Genomic DNA, 22889 nt, shown 5'->3' on the forward strand with positions numbered 1-22889 from the left:
CCCCCCCCCCCCCCGCTTGTGCTTTTCTCTCTCAAAATAAATAAATAAACTTAGGGGAAAAAAAAGACATATATTGAGCACTGGCCACAAGTCCTACCCTATTCTAGGTTTGAGGGACACAGAGGCAAACCAAGCAGGCTCCCTGGCTTCCTGGGGCTGACTGTCCACCAGGTATGTGGTTGGTGATGTCCACTCATGACAAGCCAGTATCCTAAGCACTTGATATGTATGAAGGGTAATATTATAATCCCCATTTTAAAGCAGAGAAAGCTGGGGTGCTGACAATTGTTGGCACTCTGCCTGTAGCATATGATCCTTCCTTGCCCTTGTCTTCATTGCTAGAAAATACACAGGGACCTCAAGGCCCCCTCTGTGCCAAATTAAAGGGAAACTAGTCCAAATGCAGGTCTAGCAACAAGCTGCTGCAGATTTTGCCTGTACATTTCTGTGTCAATGGTTGAAGTCAGAAAGCTCAAACACAGCAACTCAACATTAAAAGCTGGGAACAAGGCTGGATGATAAACCTTTCTCTGTAGCCCCCTGTAGCCCCCTCAGGTCCTGTTGGCTGTGATCTCCATCACTATGCCCATGTGATAGCAGGGTCAGAGATTGTCACTTCTGAAGTAACAAGTTGCTGGGATCAGCAGGGAGGGAGGAAGAAGCTGGGAAGACAACTGTACCTGTGGTACTGGCAGCTGACAGTGGTTTCTTTTCTTTTTTAAGTTTATTTATTTTGAGTGAAAGAGAGAAAGAGACAGAGAGATAAGCTTCTGTGGGGAGAAGCAGAAAGATTGGGAGAGAGAGAACCCCAAGCAGGCTCTGTGCTGCCAGTACAGAGCCCAATGATCCTGTGAACTACAAGACCATGACCTGAGCAGAAAACCAAGAGGCAGACCCAGATAGTGGTTTCTCTGTGGGACATTGATGATAATACAACTGTTACTGCATTGTTCAGAGCAAATGGGATCACACAGGTCGAAGTGCCAAGTGGAGGTTCCTAACCTCATAACTGGTGGCTCATATCTGTCCCATTGACATCACATGTGTCCACATGTTTAAAAAGAAATGTGAATGTCCTTAGGAGGGACTTGTCCTCTCCAGTGTGGCTGCAGTCTCCACTGTGCCCTGTTGTCTTGTGCTTTGTTACTTCCCTCATTTTGCTACCTGCCTGATCCTTCAGGTTATGTAGGTTTGCAAGCCCTATAGTAGAATCCATATTCAACTAGTTTATTCTTTTTTTTTTTACAAATAGTTTATTGTCAAATTGGTTTCCATATAACACCCTCAGCTAGTTTATTCTTACATCATGCAGTTTGAGCAAGGACATCTTAACTACAAAGAAAATCCTTTATTTTCTCAGTGGATTGAATCATGAGTTGGGGAGTTTGGGATCTAGATATTCCCATCCCTGCTACTTCGCCCCCGCCCCCAACTTTCCAAGATCTACCATGAGAGGTACAGGTTGGCCATAGGATGGTTATCTGGCCCCTGGCAGTGTCTTTGTGCCCAGGGGAAGGTTAGATTTCTCTCCATAACATTATGGCCTGTGTGGTTTGGACAGTGTTTCCTATGCATTATGGACATCCTCATCAGTTAATTAGAAAACAAGCAAACAAACAAAAACCCAAAAGTACTCCATTTCAGTGTTTGTAGGTCATGTGTTCACAGGGCCTTTAGTGGTTTACATTCTCTTTGACATGCATCTCCCTATGAATTTGAAAGCTGTTGACATTCTACGTAATTCCATATGCATTACCAATTTCTTTTCTGCTTCTTTTTCTTCCTTTCTCATTTGTTTTCTTAAAAAAAAAATCTAACTGCTTTCTTGCCCTGAGATGCAAATTCCAAGCCTTGTCTGCCTTGGATTCCAAGTTTTCTGAGAAAAGGCTTAAATTTATTAGGTTAGTTCACAATGTTCTCACAGAGAATTTTGAGGCAAGGAACCATATGTGGTTGGGGTTCTATTAAGATAAATCATGTAAGAGAATCAGCATCACATCCTTTATAGAAACTCGGGCTATGCCTGTTACTTCAAAAATTATCACACATGACTTGCAAGCGTGATCGTGGTGGGAAAGGACATCCGGGTTGGGGTGAGAGGTCAAACCGAAGTTTCCACAGTCTCACACTCTTTTTTTTTTTTTTTTTTTTTTTTTTTTTTTTTTTTTTTTTTTTTTTTTTTTTTTTTTTTTTTTTTTTTTTACAAATACTTTATTGTCAAGTTGGTTAGTCTCACACTCTTTTGATGGCACCTCTGAGCCAGTGCAGCCTCAGATAGGCACTGCAAGTACCCAAGGAGCCTTGGAGAAACCTGCTTTAATTGGGAATGATTCCCCATCCCTCTCCTGGAGTCTGATTTCTCACCAGCATTTGAGAGTAGAAAGTGAAGAACAGGTTTGGACAAACAGACCTTTGCATGAGATTGAATCTTAGCAGTGGGGGGAGGCTTGGCCTAGTTAAGTCACGGGTGATGGTCACATTTTCTCTATCTGTACCTCTAAAGAGGGGACACAGAATGGAAAGAGTCTCTTTTTAAAATAAAAATCATGCTTTCTTGTGTCTAACTTGGAACATGTTCATGATTTTCTATGTGTACATGTATGATCTGTCTATAGATATATATATTTATTATACATACATACGTAAACACATACACAGACACTGATGTAAATGTAAGCTGCTGGCAGCAGAAGGCAACTTATCACAGTTCACTGCAGAACAGTGATTTCCAGATGTTTGGATTTCATGAACTAGGAATATAAAAAAATTTAAAAAATTTGGGAGGGGTCCAGCATGGAGTGCCAACTCTATGTTTTCTAAGATCACTAACAAAATTTTTTGGGTGATGGCTCTTAGACTCATTGTGGTGATCAGTTTGCAATATATACAAATCAAATCATTATGTGTATACCTGAAACTCCTATAATATTATATGTCAATTATATATAGCACAATAAAATGTTTTTTAATTGTCATAAAATACACATAAAATTTACCATCCTAACTATTTTTTTCTATTTAAGGATTTTATTTATTTATTTTTTTATATTTTTAAAATATAATTTACCATCAAATTTGCTAACTTAGAGTGTGTCAAGTGTGCTCTTGGTTTTTGGGGTAGTTTACATCCTAGCCATTTTTAAATATACAGTTAGATAATGGTAAGTATATTCACATTGTACAATCCAAGATCATTTTGCCAAAAAAAAGCAAGATAGAAGGACCCCCATCTACTATCTTCATCATTTCATAAAGAAAAGGAGTATTTAATACCAAAAGAGGAATAGGCATGGAAAGCTGTCACCTAAGATGCAGGAAATTCCTCCCTTATCTGTGATAGAATAGTACAGAGAAAAATGCCACCAAGTACACAGTTCAGTAGCTCATATTTTGACAGCAAGACTTTGTTGTTGAAGGAAGCTATGTGTTGTTTTACATTCTAGTGCAAGCATTTTACTGGTGTAATGGTCTAAGTGACAGTAGCAAGCAGTTCACATACTAGCACTGGCCAGCTGCCCTGTTCCATATCTGGTTGTGTGTTTATAACAGTAAAAGTTGGCAGTTATGGTGGGAACCCTGTGTATTCATTGCACTGTTCTCCCATTCTCCCCTCTGTCTTCCCGTAGTTAACTATTGTACTGAATTTGGTTTGTATTCACCTAGTTCATACCATATCTGCATAAGCCCATTAGCAATATATAGTGTTGTTTTGTGTAAATGGAATCCTGCTGGATATAGCCTTTGAAACTTAATTTGGTTTGCATAACATGGTTTTAAGGACTTATCCCTTTTGATATGTAGGGATCTGCTTTGTATCTGCTTTATGTTATTGCTTTATTTGAGTATATACCACATTACACTTATGTATCCTTCTGTCAGTTGACATTTAGGTTGTTTCTGGATTTTTGCTGACACAAACAGTAGTGTATTGTTCATTTCTGTGAGCCTTTCCTGTCCACAGGAATGAGAATTTATCCAGAGGAGTTATCTGGGAGGAGAGTTGATGGGTTAGAGGTGAAGTGATGTCTTCATTCACAAAATCTACTTAGCTTATTAACCAACCTCGTTGTTTACCAGAGCTTTTCAGGTAAATGGGGAGTAGAAAAGATAACTCAACCATTAATAAATGTGGTTTTCTAGACCAAATTGAGAGCAGCTGATTGTTGATTGATCTAAAGGTTCTGCTCAAAGTCTGTCTATAATCAAGAGATGATATGGCAGGTTGCTTATAGTGAGTTTTCTTTGTGTGTTTGGATGTGGGACACGGATCGGCAGGGAGAAGCCAGCCCTTAATTAAGTTTCCGTCTTTCCATGTGAACTATAAAATGTTTGCAGTCTTAGTCTGGGAGACAGATGAAACTGGGTGTTGCTGTCTCTTGGGCTTTGTTACAGATGGCTTTTTTGTTCTAAGAAAATCCTGTGGGCTCAAACTTGGCCAATGTGCTCTGACAAGTTTCTCAGCAGGCCTTTCTGAGAGTGGCCTTGCTATTGCTCTGAGTGTCAGATGATCTAAGTTTCTTTCGACTGTCTAGTCTGTGGTTTCCTTGAACAAGTTGGAGACATATCCAGTGGAGAAGTGGACCCCGGTTCCTCTGGAGTCAGATGCCAGAGGCATGTCCCCCAGCCGGCCTGAAGGAAGTCTGAGAGGGCTTCCTATGGCCAGCGTCCCTATGTAGCTGCCACGTGGCCTACTAGGAACACTTGGGGTTTTGGCTGTGGATAAGTTCAGTCTCAAAGAATAAACTGCGAATTGAAATGATATCTAAATGTGCTTAATGTGCTTTATCCAGAGCCATCTCTGTTATCTTCAGCAAATAGTGGAGTGTTTTGATCAGTCTTTAAAAAACAGTAAGTGGGAAGACAGCATGCTTAGAAAAAGCTGTAGAAACATCAGGGAAAAAAAAAAAACACCCCAGATAAAAGACTTTTATTTATAGGGCTCTTCTCAGCCTGTCAGAGAAGCCTGTTAGCTGACCGTTTTCAAATAGCACACGGCAAGATGAGTTATGGGTGGGGAAAGTCGGAGAGATCACACACATGACTAATCTATGTCAACAATTCAGGTGCCTGACAAATGTGTTGCTGGCCATTTGGCACATCTGAACCACTGTAGCACATCGGCATATCAGACAGAAGCGCTTCCAGTGGTTGCTACATGGGAAGTAATAGGTGTTTGGATATACAGGCACATGTTTACGTTTGTAAAACAAGTCTTTTTACTTTTTATAATCAGCTGTCAAAGCTTGAAAAACAGCAGCAGAGGAAAGAAAAGACCAGAGCCAAGGGGCCTTCTGAATCAAGCAAAGAAAGAAACGCCCCCCGAAAAGAAGACCGCAGTGCCAGCAGCGGGGCAGAGGGCGACGTGTCTTCTGAGCGGGAGCCATAGACTTAGCGATGGAACTCAGGTAAGAGCCTCCACTTCCCACATAACTCCATCTTCTTACATTTTGGGCAAATGGTAACAAATTGAGAACAGAATGGCTTTTGAGGCAGAATTCACTTTATGGACATTCATTCGTAGCTTCCTCAAATCTGCCGCCTTCCTGGATGGAAAAGTTGAGGTGCAGATGGGGACCCGTGGGCCTGGGGTTGTTCTACTTCCTCACTTGCCTTTGTCAGCCAACAACTGCCGCTATTGTGAGCATTTGCACAGTGCTTGCAGATGTGTGATCTGGACCCAGAGCCTTACCCAAACTGCTGCTGCCTTGCACCCTCCTCTCCGCTGCTGCTCTCGGCAGCTCCAGCAGGGACCACAGTCACCTATAGCTGCCCACCCCATGTTCCTCCATCCTTCAGTTCGCTCTGCCTGGCACAGCGCCTTGTCACCTCCGTACCCAGAGTGCCTCTTAGCTCACTGTAGTAGTAGTAGTCCACCTCCCTTCCTGAATGTCAGAGGCGTCTAAACCTTGACCTGGCTGTCAGCTGACCCTTTGCTCAAGTTTGTTCCCCCCAGTGAGCATGTTATCTAAAGCCTCATACTTGCCAGAGTTCACAAGTTCAGGGAGAAGCAAAGAAATAATTGTAGCGTGGTTTGTTGTGGGGGTTGGGGGGATGAGTGAAGCTCCACGAAGGGGAGGATATGTGGAAATGGGCAGACAAGGGGCGAGGTGGGAGCTGCCTCCGCCAAGAGAAGAGCAGAGGTAAACACTGTTGGGTGTGGGAAGAACGCAGAGAGTTTGGGAACAGAGGTGGAGAATAATGGCTAAAACACTGTGTGCGAGTAGAGGTGGGAAGTGTCCAGGGAGCTTCTGTAAAATCAGACAAGTAGGAAAGTTCTGGGTCATAAGGGCCTGGTGTGCAATTGGGAAATTTGGATTTCATCCTGAGGTGGCAGGGAGCCTCTGAAGGTTTGAAGATACAAGTGACATAATCAGGTGCAAAATTTAAGGAGATCACTCCAGCCGCCGTGAGGAGTGAGGCTGGAACCATCAGGCCAGTTAGGAGGTCATAGCAGAAATCAAGAGAGGAGCAAGGTCTGGCCATACATTTCATAGCCCTCAGTTTATACATAGTCTGTGGTTCAAACCACATCAGCATGCGGGTTCATCCTTGAGATGCTGAGTGGTGAGAGAGGAGAACATTCATAAAATGGTTTTCTACCCTCTCTTTCCTTCTGAAAGGAAGTCCATTTGTGAAATTACCTTTAGGATGCACACTACCAGACACTTGAGCTATGTTATACAGTCCGTAGTGATAATTGGGTGCTGTGGAACTGGCTTGCGAATGTAAACAGACCAAAGGAACAGAACAGAGAGCTCAGAAAGGTTGTGTTGTTGATCCACTGATAGTTTTTTTTCTTAAAGATTTTTCAAAAAATGTTTGTTTAATTTTGAGAGAGAAGTCATGAACAGGGGAGGGACAGAGAGGGAGACAGAGAATCCAAAGCAGGCCCCAGGCTCTGATCTGTCAGCACAGAGCTTAATGCAGGGTTTGAACTCATGAACTGTGAGATCATGACCTGAGCTGAAGTTGAGCGCTCAACTGACTGAGCCACCCAGGTGCCCCTATTTACTGATAGTTTTAAGGGGAGGGGGACACTGGATAATAAATCCTGTAATGTCCCCTTGACTTTTCCCCTAATCACTGTTTCCTTACAAGTAACTATGGGAGCAACAGAGCCGTGGTCACTTGTCTTGGCTGATTTTTCTCACACTCATGGGAAAGTAAAGCAAGAATCAGAGGGAAGTTTTTTCACACTCTGCCTCATGTGTCACAGTCACAAGCTCCCCCTTTTCTTTGTCTGACCTAAAGACTTGGGCTTTTATTCAAGAACTGACACAATACAGTTGGTGTGAGTTAGGAAGAGTCTTCTGAAGCTTGCTATATGGTGTCTAAATAATGTTAAATATTCATGAATACACATGAGTAACATTTTGTGTGGCATTTATATCATATAAAACTTTCATTCCCACCCCCTTAAAACCTCTGTGATGATTTGCTCATATCAGCAGTCAGTTTCTCCATCACAGATATTGCTAGTGCTTCTGACTTACCCTAAATTTCTGAGGGGTGAATTGCACCACACAGATAGTGCACAGGGTGGCTCCTTAAGTTACTTTTACAATTATGCTCATTAAGTGGGTCCAGCGGTAACACAGAGTCACACTTGAGTTATTTCCATCCTGCCAATTTCTCTGAGACAGTGTTAGGTAAACTTTGCTTTCTTGGTTTTTCTTTATTAACTAAAAGAGTAAAACTCATTCCTTTCACCAGTGATACTGTGAAAGTCAGGCAGGTAAAGCCATAATGCCTGGTGATAGTCCTAGCAGGCTGGGGTAGAAGGGGCAAGTTGAAAGGGACTCACCCTGTGTGTCTGTGGCGACTCCCCTGCCCCCTGGCAATTGTGTTGGAGAGAGCACCCCAGCACCCACTCCTTCCCCCCAGATGAAGGACTGGCTAATCTGATGGCCAGGGGATGACATTCATTATAGTGGGTGGTTTCTTGGTTCAGAAGCAAAATCCAGACGCAGTATTTTCTATTTCTTCTCCTTGAACTGAGGGCAGCTGCCCAGCCTGCATGGCTTTTTATTCTCATGGCCCTGCTCTGATGCAGCACCATGTCTTTTCCCTTTAGTTTTAAGATTATAAATAATAGCTTACAGTAAATTTTTAAAAATTGAATTTTCAGACTTCCACGATGAACTCAAGGAATAGAAAAGCAATAAATAATCACTCCTCTCCCACTAACCAAACACAGCTTATCAACCTAAATGTGTGTGCACATGTGCACACACACAGACATACACACACACACTCAAACATGCCTTGGACCTTCCTTGTATTTTCAAAATGGCTTTAAAAAATTCTTATGCCACTTAGTTGCATCCTTTCTTGATTATATTATCAACCTGCTAATGTATTTTATAAATTTTTGTCTTGATTTTTGATGTAACTGAGTCTGTTCAATACTTCAAATCTTTGTTTTATTTATTGAGGGATGTTGTTGAATTCTACTTTTTATAACAGTGCAAAACATAACTTTCTATTTGAGTTCGATTTTGGCCTCAGAATAATCCCAGTAGAAGGGTATCCTGGACATTAGTTTCCTGTGCCTAGTGGGCAACTTGGGAGTGATTTTGCCATGTCTGTGGGCAAGAAAAACACCTGAACACCTCATGCAGAGAGGAAGAGACAGTAACAGTGTCACAGAACATGCTAGGGGACATGCTGCCAGTAGAAAACAGGACACAGAAAAAAAGGGGAAGAGGTGAAAGTAGACATTTCTTTCCAACATCTCCCAAAGTTTAAGAGGTGAAATTTCTTATAGACTGGTAGGTATCTATTTTTGCTTTTCTAAAATTGATGGAAAAGTTAAAAACTGTAACCATATTCATTCTCAAGGTATTACTGATTGGGTAGTATAGAACTTGGGGTAAATCATCCTACAGTTGACTCTTGAACAACATGGGTTTGAAATGTGTGGGTCCCCCATACATGTTTTTTTTTTTTTCAATAACTATATTGGAAAAATTTTTGGAGATTTACAACAATTTGAAAAAGCTTGCAGACAAACCACATAGCTGTAGAAATATAAAGAAATTAAGAAAAGATTGGGCATGTCATGAATGCATAAAATCTATGTAAGTACCAGTTTATTTTATCAGTTACCACCATAAAATATACATAAATCTATTATAAAAAGTTAAAATTTATACACACGAACACTTATGTGGGCAGTGGAGAGAAATGCAAACAAGTGTGAAAATGCAGTATGAAGTCATAACTGCATAAGTTAGCTATGGTATATGTTATATACTATAATAATTTCCTAGCCACCTCCTGTTGCTGTTGCCATGAGCTCATGTGTTGTGAGTATCCACTTAAAATGTCGTGTGATGCTCATCATCTTTGCATGAGCAGCTTGTCTCTGCCGTAAGTTGTGTATTGTAGTAAAAAGTGATATCTCGTGGTTCTTGCGGACTTTTCATCGTGTCTAGTACAATACCCTAAAGCTTGAACAACACCATGGGACCCATCCAGAGTGCCACCAGTGATGCTGGAAGTGCTCCCAGGAAGCAGAGAGAAGTCATACCACCACAAGAAGAAGTTGAATTGCTTAATCTGTCTCATAGATTTAGGTCTGAAGCTGCAGTGCTCACTGTCTCAAGATAAATGAATCCAGTATCAGGAACATTGTCTAAAAAAAATTTTTTTTTGTGAAGCCATTGCTTTAGCAATGCCAGCAGGCATGAAAACCCTGCACTTTTTATGAAATATCCTTTTATCTCATATTGGTAATGCAGCCTTTATGTTGGTGCAGGATTGCTATAAGAAAGGCATACCAGGGCACCTAGGTGACTCAAGTCTGTTAAACATTCGACTTGGCTCAGGTCATGATCTCACGGTTCATGAGTTTCCAACCCTACATTGGGCTCTGCACTAATAGCATGGAGCCTGCTTGGTGTTCTCTCTTTACCCCTCCCCCCGCTCTCAAAAAAGAAAGAAATAAACCTAAAAAAAAAAAAAAAAAAAGGCATACTTACAGACTCAAGATGATTCGAGAAAAAGTGAGATCGTTACGTGACAACTTAAAGCAAAAGCAAAGAGAAAGATCTAAAGCTGGGGAATTTAATGCCAGCAAAGGATGGTTTGATAATTTTAGAAAAAGGTTTGACTTTACAAATATCGAGGAAATAGGAGAAGCAGCATCTGCTGACCAAGAGGCAGCAGAGGAGTTCCCAGATGCCATTGACAAGATCATTAAAGAGAAAGGTTAGCTGTCTGAACAGGTTTTTAATGCAGACAAAAGTACCCTATTCTTGAAGAAAATGTCCCAAAGGACATTTACTAGTAATGAAGATAAGCAAGCATCAGGATTTAAGACAAGAAGGGAGAAGCTAGCTGCTGTTTTGTGTAAATGCAGTTGGGTTTATGATCAGGACTGCCCTTATCTATAAAGTTGCTAACTCCCCAAGCCTTGAAGGGGAATAAACACACCCCAGCTGCTATCTTTTTGGTTGTATAGCAAGAAGGCCTAGATAATGAAAACTCTTTTTCTGGATTGGTTCCATTGATGCTTTGTTCCTGAACTGCGGGAGTTCCTTGCCAGGAAGGGGCTGCCTTTAAAGATTTTTGATATTGGACAATGCCCTTGGCCACCCAGAACTGGTAGTTGATTGGACACCGACACTGAAGGTGTCAAAGTGGTCTGTGGCCTCCAAACACGTGGTCTCTAGTTTAGGCTGTAGATCAGGGAGTCATGAGGATCTCGAGGACTCATCACACACGGGACTCTATGGGAAGCATTGTTAGTGCTCTGGAAGAGAACTTCAATAGAAAGAACATCAACCAGGCCTGGAAGGATTACTCCATTGAAGATGGCATTGTTATTCTGGAAAATGCTGTGAAAGCTATCAAGCCCAAAACAATAAATTCCTGCTGGAGAAAACTCTGTCCAGATATTGTGCATGACTTCACAGGATTTAGAACAAACCTAATCAAGAAAATCATGAAATAGACTGTGGATGTGGTTTTTAAAAAGGTGAGTTGTGGGGGTGAAAGGTTTCATAATATGGATCTTGGAGAAATTCAAGAACTAGTGGACACCACAGAAGAATTAAAAGATGATGATTTAAGGGAGGTGAGTCCTTCTAAACCAGTGTCAGGTGATGAGGAAGAAGACATAGAAGCAGCAGTGCCATAAAACAAATTATTAGTCTGGCACAAGGGTTCTAGATATTCATGAGTTTTGAGTTCTTTTATGATTGGACACTGAAACTAAAGCAAAGGTGGAAGAAGGATTAGTGTCATATAGAAACATTTGAAAACATAGGAAAGAAAAAGCAAAAAAAAAATCTGACAGAAATTACAATGTTTGTTATTTCCATAAAGTTACAGCAAGTATGCTTGTCTCACTTGCCTCTCCTTCCACCTCTCCACTTCCTCTGCTCTTCCACCTCTGGGGCAGCAAGGCCAGCCCCTCCTTCCTCCTCTGCCTACTCAGTGTGAAGACGGCAAGGATGGAAACCTTTATGATGATCCACTTCCGCTTAATGAATAGGAAATCGTCATCATGCCATCCATACAGTTAATAAACTTATGGGTTGTGTATGTGTGTGTCCTTGTGTGAAAACCTATTAACTGTTTGAGACATTTTGTGTCATCATCTTCATCGTCTTCATATTCATCATGTAGAACATCATGTGCAAGACCCATGTGAAGTGGAGAACCTGTCCTTACAGAGGCATAAAGGGAGTGATAGTTGATATAAAATTGAAAATGTGTTTGTTCCCTTGTTTTGCAACTTTGCTTTAAAAGAATTACTGTACAGTATGCCTCTCTTATAATTGGAGAAACTGCATATTGGCCTATCATTACAGTGGTAAAGTCTTTACAGCACTGTATTATGAATATGACTGTAAAACTGTATGCTAGAAAAATTTCATAACCATTCATTCATTAGCATATAAGCTAGGCTACTGTAAAGCAATCCTATTGCTACTTCTTCATTATCAATACATGAATCATCATACTTGTAAATGAATATGAATTTCTTTTTCACATTATCTTTTTTTGATGTCTAGTATCAGTAATATGTATAAAGTGTTTTGTGTTTTGTATCATGTAGAATGATGCCGTAGGTACTGACAGACAATTTGTCTTGTTAACAGATGAAAACTTCTAGTGCTAATCAGTTCAGTACAGGATTGTAAGTGTATTTCTTCTTCATTATTTTTAAAATAACATTGTCTTTTTTTTTCTTCACTGTAAGAATACAGCTTATAATATGTATAACATAAGGAAAATGTGTTGTTTATGTCATCAGTAAGGCTATGGTCAGCAGTATGCTATTAGTAGTTAAGTTTTGGGGAATCAAAGTTATATGGACTTTCACCTGTGTGGAAGTTGGTGTCTCTAACCTCCATGTTGTTCAAGGGTCAAAAAGAACTAACCAGAGAGGGGACACAGTAGTGGGGGAAGCAAACTCAAAGGCACAGTGTTTTGAGAAGAGTAGATGTGTTTTCCTTTCCCCTTTAAATCAAATTCACTGCAGCTGTGTCATCATCATGGCCCTAGGGAGGAGTTGGGAGAAGGTGAGTGCAGGGGAATGATGTAGAGGGGCCCTGTCTGGCAGGAGGGAAGGTGAAGGAGAGCTTCAGTTCAGCAGACACAGTGGGAGAGAGAAGAGGGACAGATGGAGGAGAAGCCCAAGGCCACACTTGGTGTTCTGGCCACAGGCTAGAGTCCTTGGGGTGGTGTTTAGGTTGATAGGAAAGCTGGAGGCCTGCAGTCCTGTGCTCTGGTCCCTGGTGGGAATTCTGGAAGGAGACTGCTGTGTAGAATGGCTGTAGGTCTCTACGAGGCTGCTGCACCTGAGTAGAAGGGGCAAGACATGGTTAGGCATCACGATGCAGCAGGAGTTAGTAGAGGGTCTCACCTGCCCTGTGAGGGGTATAGAAGAGAGGTTTTTGGGGGTTCGTTGGGCTGACCATAGGTCCTGGTGGAAGGGGTGAGGTGAGCCTGTCTCAGAGGCCGAGAGCCCAGTATGTCCAGGAGTGTCATGACCTCAGTTCTTCATAGCACTGGGTCCTTGCAGGTCTCAACCATGATCTCCGTGTGGCTCCCAGGGCGAGGCGTGAGGGGTCTGTAGTGCTAGTGAGAGCTCTGGCCCCTGAGCCATCAGGTGCTGCTCAGCAATGTGTCCCAGGACTCAGCACCAGGTGCTGAACCACACCAGCCACCGATGCACAGAGGCCACTTGGGGGCTCAGCTGTTCTCACACCCAGGGGAGAGAATTACTGTGCGTTCAGGATTTCCCCTGCTGCTGCTCAGTGGATGGAGGCTCATGAGGATATTTGGATGGGCTCATGAAAATACAGAAGCCACGTTTTCTTTGCCTGTTTAGCATATTTAGCACTGTAGCACTGTCTGGGTTTTTGACTGAGGCCATGAGGAAAACCAGTTGTTTATTGGCAGTTTAAGGTGGATGTCCAGTTGGAATTCAAACCAGAGATGACAGCAGAGGCTGGGTGGCTGGTGCTGACATCCAGGCATGGATAGACGTGAGGAATCCTCTCAGAAACCTCTGCCATAGCCAGCCAAGGACCAAGGAGGAGCTGGGGCACCCCCCGACACACACACACCTTTTTGGGATTATGTAGATGTTCTCAGATTTGAAGACCCTGAAGGGGGCCAGGAGTAAATGACAGATGATTCTCCAATTATGTATTTGGGTTTTTTGTTGCCCGTGGGCTTTTGTTGTCCCATCTGCTGAAATTTATCATTCCAGGAAACCCCCAAAATCACCACCAAATATTCAGATATCTGTAAGAGCTGAATTAAGGAGTGACAGAAGGTGACCTTGGCATTGACCCTGCTCCACAGAAAAACAGCAGTCTCACCCCTGCCTCAATGAGGGGAGCTGCAGTTTTCATTTGCTTTTCTTTACAAACAGAAAGAGCCCTAGGGAGCCTCACAGGACCTAAGGGAGCAGCTTGGAGTTTCTAAGGCATGAGAGAGAGAGAAAAGGCAAAAGGAAATGGAGTGAGAAACTGCGTGAGCTTGGGCATGTTTTTCTTTGAAAATGAGTCAGAAACCTTCAGAGGATACTCCCAGGGTGTTGACATTTCTCTGTCACATTGCAGATGGTTCTTATTTTATCAAATGAATGTGGAAGTGCTAACATGCACCTCTCGTTTTGTCCCCTGCCTCATTCCTTCAGGCTCACTCACCTTGCTGCAAGGGCTTAAGGTTTCTTAAGTGAGGCTGCACCTCCCATTTCCCCCTGTGCTAGCTATGGCAGTCTCTCAATCGGGCCATGTGCTCTCTGCCTTTGACTGCAAGGTCAAGTATTGCCTCATTTGCATATTTACTTGGCTGCTGTCATTAGGGTGTGAGAGGAGCGTGCTCCTGAGTAGCACCCCACATTTCTGTCCTCAAATGTCAACACACTTGAAACCTAGCAAGGAAAGTGTTTTGGAAACTGCCATCTTTTTGCATTTTCAACTTGACCTTTGTCTGAATAATAAGACGTATCTGGCTGAGCACATTTCTTCCTAATGAGCTAGAGCTAGAGCAGGTTGTATGTGCGTGTGTTAAAGGATAGTTGTGTTTTCACTGTGCTTTCCCCCTGTAGAAGGTAGAATCTCTTTCATTTCCATGGTTTTCGTTTTGCTTCCCTGTGTCAACATGTGGTGGTGTTTCATGTATAAAACTGTGCCTCTGACGTGCTTTTTTTTTTTAACTTAAACATTTTTTTAGTGGTTGCCCTAAAATTTGTAGTACACATTTTTAACTAACCTAAGGCCACCTTCAAATGACCTGTATGGCTTCACATGTATCATGTGTTATCACATGCTTCTAACAGTGTCTCTACTTCCTCCCTCCCCTGACACCCTTCCTTGCAGCTTATTTCAGGGTTTTCTCTTGTTTTGTTTTGTTTTGTTTTGTTTTGTTTTGCAGTTTGGAACATTGTTGGCCATTATTACTTCAAATACTTTGTTCTCTCTCTCTTCCTGAGTTTCCAATTATGTGTATATTATACCTTTTGTAATTGTCCCATGTCCAGGATGGTCAATTCCCTTTTTCCTCCATTCTTTTTTTTTTAATTTATTTATATTGAGAGAGTGTACGTGTGTACACAATTGAGCAGGAGAGGGGCAGAGAAAGAGGGAGAGAGAATCCTAAGCAGGCTCCATGCTATCCTGACATGGGGCTTAACCCCATGAACCAAAACCAAGAGTCAGATGCTTACCCCACTGAGGCACTCATGTGCCCCCTTTTCCAATTCTATTCTTTTCTCTCTTTGCATCTCAGTAGTTTGGAAGTTTATATTGACCTATTTTCAAGCCTACTGATTCTTCCTTTGGCTATGTCCAGTCTACTGATGAGCCCATCAAAGGCATTCTTCTCTGTTATGGTGTTTTTTATTTCTAGCATATCCATCTTTCAGCTGTATTATCCATCTGTTCTTGTGTATTGTCTACTTTGCCCATTAGAGCCCTTAACATGTTAATCATAGTTATTTTCCTTTGATAATTCCAACATCTGTATCACATGTGAGTCTCAGTCTGATGACTGCTTTGAGTTTTCTGAGCTTCTTGAACTGGTAAGTGTTTGTCTTTCAATACATTTGGGAAAATTTAAGCAGTATTTCTTCAAAGATTATTTTCTGCCCCATTCTCTTTCTTCTAACCGGGAAGAGGTTACTGTTCCCAAACCTTAGTGTTGTTCTGGCCGCTGCTGTACATGAGGCTAAACTGCTTCCTCACTGATTATGTTACTTTACCAGCAGTAGAGTTGGAGTTTCTACATACCTAGCTTCCACCTTACTTCCATTTATTAGGAAATAAATTGGCAAGAAGCTGGCCACAATTAGTGATTCTGCCTTTTGCTGAAGTGTTGAGCTAAGCTTACAGATAACGTAGAAGTATGCCATCTAATACAGTAGGTACTATCTCTGTGGATATTTAAGCTTAAATTAATTAAAATTAAGCAAAATTTAAAGCTCATTTCCTTAGTCACAGTAGCTGCATTTTCATTGCCCATTAGCCACATCTGGCTAGTGGTTGCTGTTTTGGATGGTGCGGAGGTAGAACAAGTCTGTCACTGCAGAAAGTTCAGTTGGACAAGTGAAAATTCTGAACCATCATCAGTTCTGTAAGACTGGCATGATTAAATATGTACAAATATATGTGAGAAATAAGGTAGAAGTTAAGCCCCAAATAAAAACTAATTGTTGTCAGGAGTTTCTTTCTTTAGTATACCACACCAAGTTTTCCTGCCTTAATCAGGAAATCAAACCACTGGCCCCCTATTGGCAGCACCAGGTCAGGAGCATCAGTCCTAGAGTAAAGGCAGAGAGTCTTCACCTTGACAGTTCAGTGGAGGGCTCACTGGAATCTCTACAAATGCTAGGGCAAAGTGAATCCTTCTCTGATAAAGTGGACTTCTCAGCGACCCATGTTTTCACATAGAACAGCCTTTCTTTTCTAGGTAAGTGAATTCAGATTAGATTCCTAGCTGTGGCCTGAAATAAATATATAAAGTCTGGGTTCTTTTGACAGTGGTTTGGAGAGCAGGTCTGTGGTCTGTGTATCTTAACTCAAGTACTTACATCTGTGGTTGCTCGAATGGCTTACAGCCAGAAGTGATCAGCTGGAAATCAGCATCTTTGAGAGACTCGAACAGGCTGTAGAGGAATTCCTTGCTTCTGGTGCTGGATTATTCCCCACTGCCCCCGATGTTTGCAGGCAATAAAAGAGAACCATTCCAGAAGCTTCTTTCCACAAGGCTGTGCATCTGTGGTGCTCTTATCTCAGGTGCTTACTACTGCCTGTCAGGTGTCTCCAGCCTGCAGGTCATGTCTGCCCTGCGATAGCTCACCTGACTGACTCACAGGGGCATCAGGAAAACGCACTTGGAAGTAGATGCCATTCTCTCAACAGTTCTCATAGTGAGACACATTACCCTTCTTCCCGAGTTTCTAAATTTTGACAGCGTCTTGTGCAGGATCGTGTGTTTGTCAGCTTGCACATGACTTCCACTTAGTGCTTCTGATCTGGCAGGTGGTCCTCACAGATAGCCCCTCCCCCACCTCCCCTTTCAATATTCTAGCTGTGTGAGTGTTATGATCTCCAGCCACTCCCACTTGACAGCCAGCAACCTGGCCTCTAGGTTTTTCCATGGATATGTTTGAGAAAATGAGAAGGAACATTTGTTAAAAGTGAGATTGGAAGTAAAATTGGCATCAATTTGACCAATCCATGTATCATGGCAGGGGGCGGGGGCAGTGTCTTTCAGGTGGAACAGTGTCTCCTGCTGGGCCAGAAGGCTCTTGCATGCAGTTTGGGAACTCATCACTCATAATATTAATGTTGATATTATGATAGGTGTGCCTGTCAGGTATTCCAGTATTAGAACAGTTAATTCTTGAAGGAATTCTTACTTCAAATCCTTCAGGTTAAGTGCTTAATAAAGTCCCTAGGCCTAAGTGGTTTACTGTAAACTCTGAGAAGCCCTGGCATGAAACCTCTCAGGATCTCTTCTAGTTCTATGATTCTCTGGTAGGGAATTGGAATTTCTAAATTGTCTTTCTCATAAAATTTCTTTTGAAAGCCATTTTGTGTTACAGAATTAATGCTCACTCATCATAGCAAAATTTTTTAAATACCAGAATGCTCAAAGAAAATAAAAGTCACCTGCCATCTCATCAAAGATAACCATTATTAACATAATGCTTTTATAACATTTTCTCTAATCAGATCATTCTATAGCTCTTTCTCTAATTTTACATAGTTACAGATAGATAAAGCTGTATCTATAATGTCACAGCTTTCATCATCTAATGGAATATTGTGAACATTATCATTATCTAAACCTTATTTCCATCTGCACATCAAACATTAGAAGCATAAATTATCTCTAAGGTTTAAAACATCTAGGATATTTATTTGAAGTAAATGTAAAAGAATAATATATTAAAGCAGTGTCCCAAAGTTCTTTTTAAGTTCAAAAACAAAGGTTTAATCTGCACCAAGAAGAAGTTCTCCAAAGGTCAATGTGAGACCCAGTTTCAGGATTTCAGTTATTAGTATTGCAGATGAGGAAAGAGGCTTTAATACACCCCAGGCACCTGTGTTTGGGTTAATATCTTGATTAAAATATAGGAGCAAATGGATTACTTTTCTAGTAATCGACTTAAAAATAGAACTAAATATGGTCCCCAGGAATTACGTTGTATAATCCCTATCCCCTTGTGGTCTTTGAGATCTCTTAGGAATTAGTGCAACACTGTGACCGGTGGGTTTTAGAGCATGAGGATAGGCCTTGGGGGAAATTTCAGTTCCTCGTATGGGTCCAGATAGAACTGAAGAACACAGCTGCAGTTATAATTAGCCTTTCTGGTGTGGGCCCATGGGCCTCCATGTCAAGCTGGGTGCAGGAAGGCTGTTAATTCTATTGAGGCATCTGCTCATAATGCAGCCCTTTGTTAAGAATGTGACCTGTGCTGAGTGCACCCAGAAGCATATTCATAGATGTGGTATCACTGTACAACCCACTATTACTAGAATCTTTTGCTTTTACTGAAGTTCATCCAATTAGAATTTAGATATGAGGGGATAGAAACTGCTGTGTTAAGTTTGGGGTTTAGTTAAACTCTGGGTTGACAGTTGTCTGTTTCACAGATCTTGGCAAGACCAGCTGGTTTTTGTTGTAGCCTCAATTACAGAAGGGAAGTTGAGACACTTGGAGATTTTATACTGAAGTCGACCATCATCCCTTGAGCAGCATTAAAAATATTCCAAAAGCAAGTGTTTAGTTTATTCCCTGTCCCTATGCTTTATTTAGGTTCCCCACTGCCTCCCTCATTATTAAAAGGATTTGGACGTAAGGTTTTGTGTCTTTTTTCAAGGAATTTGTCCATTTCATCTGTGTTGTCTAATTTGTGGGAATTATTCTGTGATATATCCTTTTTTATCCTTTTAATATCTATAAAACATGCACTGATGTTGCCTCTTTGATTCCTGATATTCATAATTTATGCCTTTTTCTTGGTAAGTCTGGCAAAAAGGTTTATTGATCTTTCTGTGTATTGTTTGTTTTTGCTTGAAGTTTCATTAGTTTCTATTTTTGCTTGAAGTTTCATTAGTTTCTATTCTAGTCTTTACTCTTCTCCCTCTGCTTGCCTTGCATTTACTCTGCTTTACTTCTTTTAGTTTCTTAAGGTGGAAACTCAGATTATTGATGTGACATCTTCTTTTCTAAAGTAGCCATTGATTTGCTCATTTTAGCCACTCTGACTGGTGTGAGATGGCTAAAATGAGCAAACCAGAGAACTCTAGATGCTGGCAAGGATGTGGAGAAATGGGCACCCTCCTACACTGTTGGTGGGAATGTAAGCTGGTGCAGCCCCTCTGGAAAACAGTGTGGAGGTTCCTCAAAAAGTTAACAATAGAACTCCCCTATGACCCAGAAATAGCACTGCTAGGAATTTACCCAAGGGATACAGGAGGGCTGATGCATAGGAGCACATGTACCCCAATGTTCATAGCAGCACTCTCAACAATAGCCAAAACATGGAAAGAGCCTAAATGTCCATCAACAGACGAATGGATCAAGAAGATGTGGTTTATCTATACAATGGAATACTACATGGCAATGAGAAAGAATGAAATCTGGCCATGTGTAGCAACATGGATGGACCTTGAGGGTGTTATGCTGAGCGAAATAAGTCAGGCAGAGAAAGACAAATACCATATGTTTGCACGTATAGGAGGATTAGGAGGAACTTAACGGAGGACCAAGGGGGAGAAGAAGGGGGGAAATAGTGGGGAAAAGGGAGAGAGGCAAACCATGAGAGACTCTTGAATACTGAGAACAAAATGAGGACTGATGGGTGTGGTGGGGAGGGGGGAGATGAGCATGGAGGAGGGCACTTGTGGGGATGAGCACTGAGTGTTATATGGAAACCAACTTGACAAACTATTTGTAAAAAAAAAATAATAAAGTAGCCATTGAATGCTATGAATTTCCCTCTAACTACTGCCTTAGGGAATATCACAGATTGTGATATGCATTTTCATTCACATTCATGTTAACATATTTTCTAATTTGCCTTGTGATTTCTCTTCGATTCAGAGGCCATTTAGAAGTGAATTAATTCCCAGATATTGAGTGTCCTGAGCTCTAAGAATGAGGATCTAATAAATGGAGACTTTGGTGAGAAGATGTTTGGATTTATACATGACAACATGGCAGATTTTTCATAGTAAAGTGAAAGTGTTATGCTCTTGTCATTGTATAGACGGAAAGAGGTGTCTTCAGCTGTTTGTTTGTTTTTTTTATGCTTGGTCATATTTCTAAAATAGGATTTGAAGGGAAATTTTGGTACCTTTTCCTGTAATGGGTCTTATCTTTGTTCTTTTTAGTGCATTATCATTGGGCGGAACTGGATCCTGAAAAATTCATGGAAGATGCGAAGTACCTACACTGCTTTAAGGATTTGGAACTGAAACATGGAAAGGAAGACAGAAATAAATTATTTGAGTAGCCCTGCAAAGACAAAACCGAGTGAAACAAACACCACCACCAAAGGAACGTTACCATGTTTTGTTGTTGCTGCAGTCTAATGGAGAAGCAGGTGCAGGCAGTGCAGGGGAATACACCCCATGCAGATGGCAGCAGGGCAGACACCTGTGCTTCCCCCACAGATGGACTTCGCTGATTCCTGGGATTTCTTGGCTTGCTTTTGGAACAGGCTGGCCAAGCATCATTTGTCACCGAGTCCTCCTTTCACACTGTGGTGTATTTCTGCGTATCCATGATGGGTCTCAACTGCATTCATGCTGTCCATGCTCTTCCCAACACCGCCTAAGCCAGGGCCCGTGTTAAGGTATACAGAGAACAAACATCAGTGATAATGTATTGTGTAAGACCTTTGCATCTTGTAAATTTTCTTGTTTTTCTAAAAAGAAATAATAAAATTGCAAACCTCAACAAACCACTTTATTATTAAACAAATCCTGCTGTGTTTCTGCTTAATGGTTTTATCCATAGAAATACAATGTGTCTGACCCCACTCTGTGCGTATTATTTTTAAATAACCCTCTTGTCAGAGGCGTTCCCTGAGTGGCCCACACAGGCCTCTGATTCCATGGTGAGAGCCTATCAGTGGCAGTTTGTAGTTGATGACATTTTACTCCAATATGGGAAGGGAATCCGATTTCAGAATAGCCAAATGACTGAGACCAAGTGTGGCTGCCATCTCTCACGTATCCAGCTTTGGGAGGTAGAGAAAGGCCTCAGCACGTTGGACCACACAGATGCCTCTTTTCCAGGAGCTGAACGGGTTGTCCATGTATCCAACCAGTATCCTCACAGTTCTGTAAAGAAGGGACCATGTTCTGCAAAAGAGTTTCTCAGCTAATTTCACTGTTAGTGGCAGAGCTGTACTGGTCATTTTTAGACAGTATATGATATTAGTGGTTACATATATATTATTATATGGAATACATATTTATATGACATCTGTAATAGTTTAATGCTTATACAGAGTTATCCTATTTTGAAATACTTCTTGCCTAACTGTAAAGGAGACATCTTTATTTGGCATTTTTGTAATGCTGAAACTCTGTCTGTGACCTTTATAGTAACTCTGAGTCTGTCTAATCTGGCCCAGTTGCCTACTTCAAATAAAAACATAGTTAGAAAATGTGAGGAAAAGAAAGCTCAAATTACACCTTTAATGTACATTCAAGTACAGGGATATGGAGTTGGAAAGGGGTTTGCCAGACTGCCTTTCTCTGAACCGATACAGATGGTCTGGGATAATCCATGATAGCAATAAACTGTGAATTGAAATCATTACATTCCAGATGCAGATCCCTGGTTAGCTTCCCCAGATGGATGGGCAGTGAGGTCCAAGAAGCTCTCCTGTTTGAATTATCTACATAGGCTTTTACAGAGTGAATTAAAATTCACTTTAAAGTTCCTCCAAACTACAGTTTTGTAAACTTGGCTTAGGGTCATGGACTTGCTGAACACATTTGTCAGACGTTTCTCAGCCACAACATTTAATCACCACCAATTAATGCTTGCTGAACAGCTGCAACCTGTCCTTGTGCTAATGGGGAATGAGGATGACATAGAAGAGCTAAGGTACTTGACATCTGAATGGTGGGAAAATGATAAAGACCCTTGAAGACCACAATCCAGTTCCTGGATCTCATTTTAAAGGGACATAGACAAATTGGGGCATAAGCAGAGTCATGTGGGCAGTTTGCTGAAGGATCTGAAAACCATAAAGAAGAAGGACTGAAGGGGAGAAACAAAACTTGAATATTTCAAAGATATGAACAAGACACTTGGATCAGGAACAAAATAGGAGCAATAAGTCTAAGTTACATTAACATAGATGCTGGCTTGATACAAGGTAAAACTTTCCAACATGATTCAAATGTGGATGGCGATATTAGGACTATTCAGCATTTGGGCAGAAGTTCTGAGCCTACTTACATGTGGGGAGAATTTTATTTAATTAATTTAAAAATCTTTCCTCCCTGATAGTATGTACTGATTGTGAGAATATGTAGGTAGCATTGGATTGGAGGAAGCTTTTCCATCATCCCGAAGTCCACTTTAAACTCCTAGAAACAGAAGCAGCAGCAGCATGTACACTAAAGAGTAGCTCAATAGGGTCTAACCACAGGCCAAGGTTGTGGGGGGGGGAAAAAACCCTGAAAGCTCAGGATGAAGCCCCATGAAACCCACAGCAGCATCCAAAAGGAACTTAATTCTGCCTTCCCCCACCCCTTCGATCTCTTTCTGAAGGTCATTTCTAACCCTTACTGTGGAACTCATGGCTAAAATTAGACTTGAGGTCCAGTTCCTCTTGTGGAGTGTAAAACTCCATCTTTACAGCCTCCTAACCTCTCTCCTGTTTTCTGCTT

At 41.5% G+C, this 22889-nt stretch overlaps 1 protein-coding gene across 1 annotated transcript in view; it reads left to right on the top strand.

Annotated features, from left to right (window-relative positions):
• Nucleotides 1-20971, top strand: part of DTD1 (D-aminoacyl-tRNA deacylase 1) — a 198458-nt gene extending 177487 nt beyond the window's left edge. The window contains exons 5-6 of the mRNA XM_039256480.1: nt 5234-5405; nt 20370-20971. Coding sequence (XP_039112411.1) covers nt 5234-5386 — 153 coding nt within the window. The 3' untranslated portion in view covers nt 5387-5405; nt 20370-20971. The remainder of the gene's footprint in view (nt 1-5233; nt 5406-20369) is intronic.
• The last annotated feature ends 1918 nt before the right edge of the window (nt 20972-22889 follow it).

This window comes from Hyaena hyaena, unplaced genomic scaffold, assembly GCF_003009895.1.
Source record: "Hyaena hyaena isolate Hyena2069 unplaced genomic scaffold, ASM300989v1 scaffold_579, whole genome shotgun sequence".
In the NCBI taxonomy this organism is placed as follows: domain Eukaryota; kingdom Metazoa; phylum Chordata; class Mammalia; order Carnivora; family Hyaenidae; genus Hyaena; species Hyaena hyaena.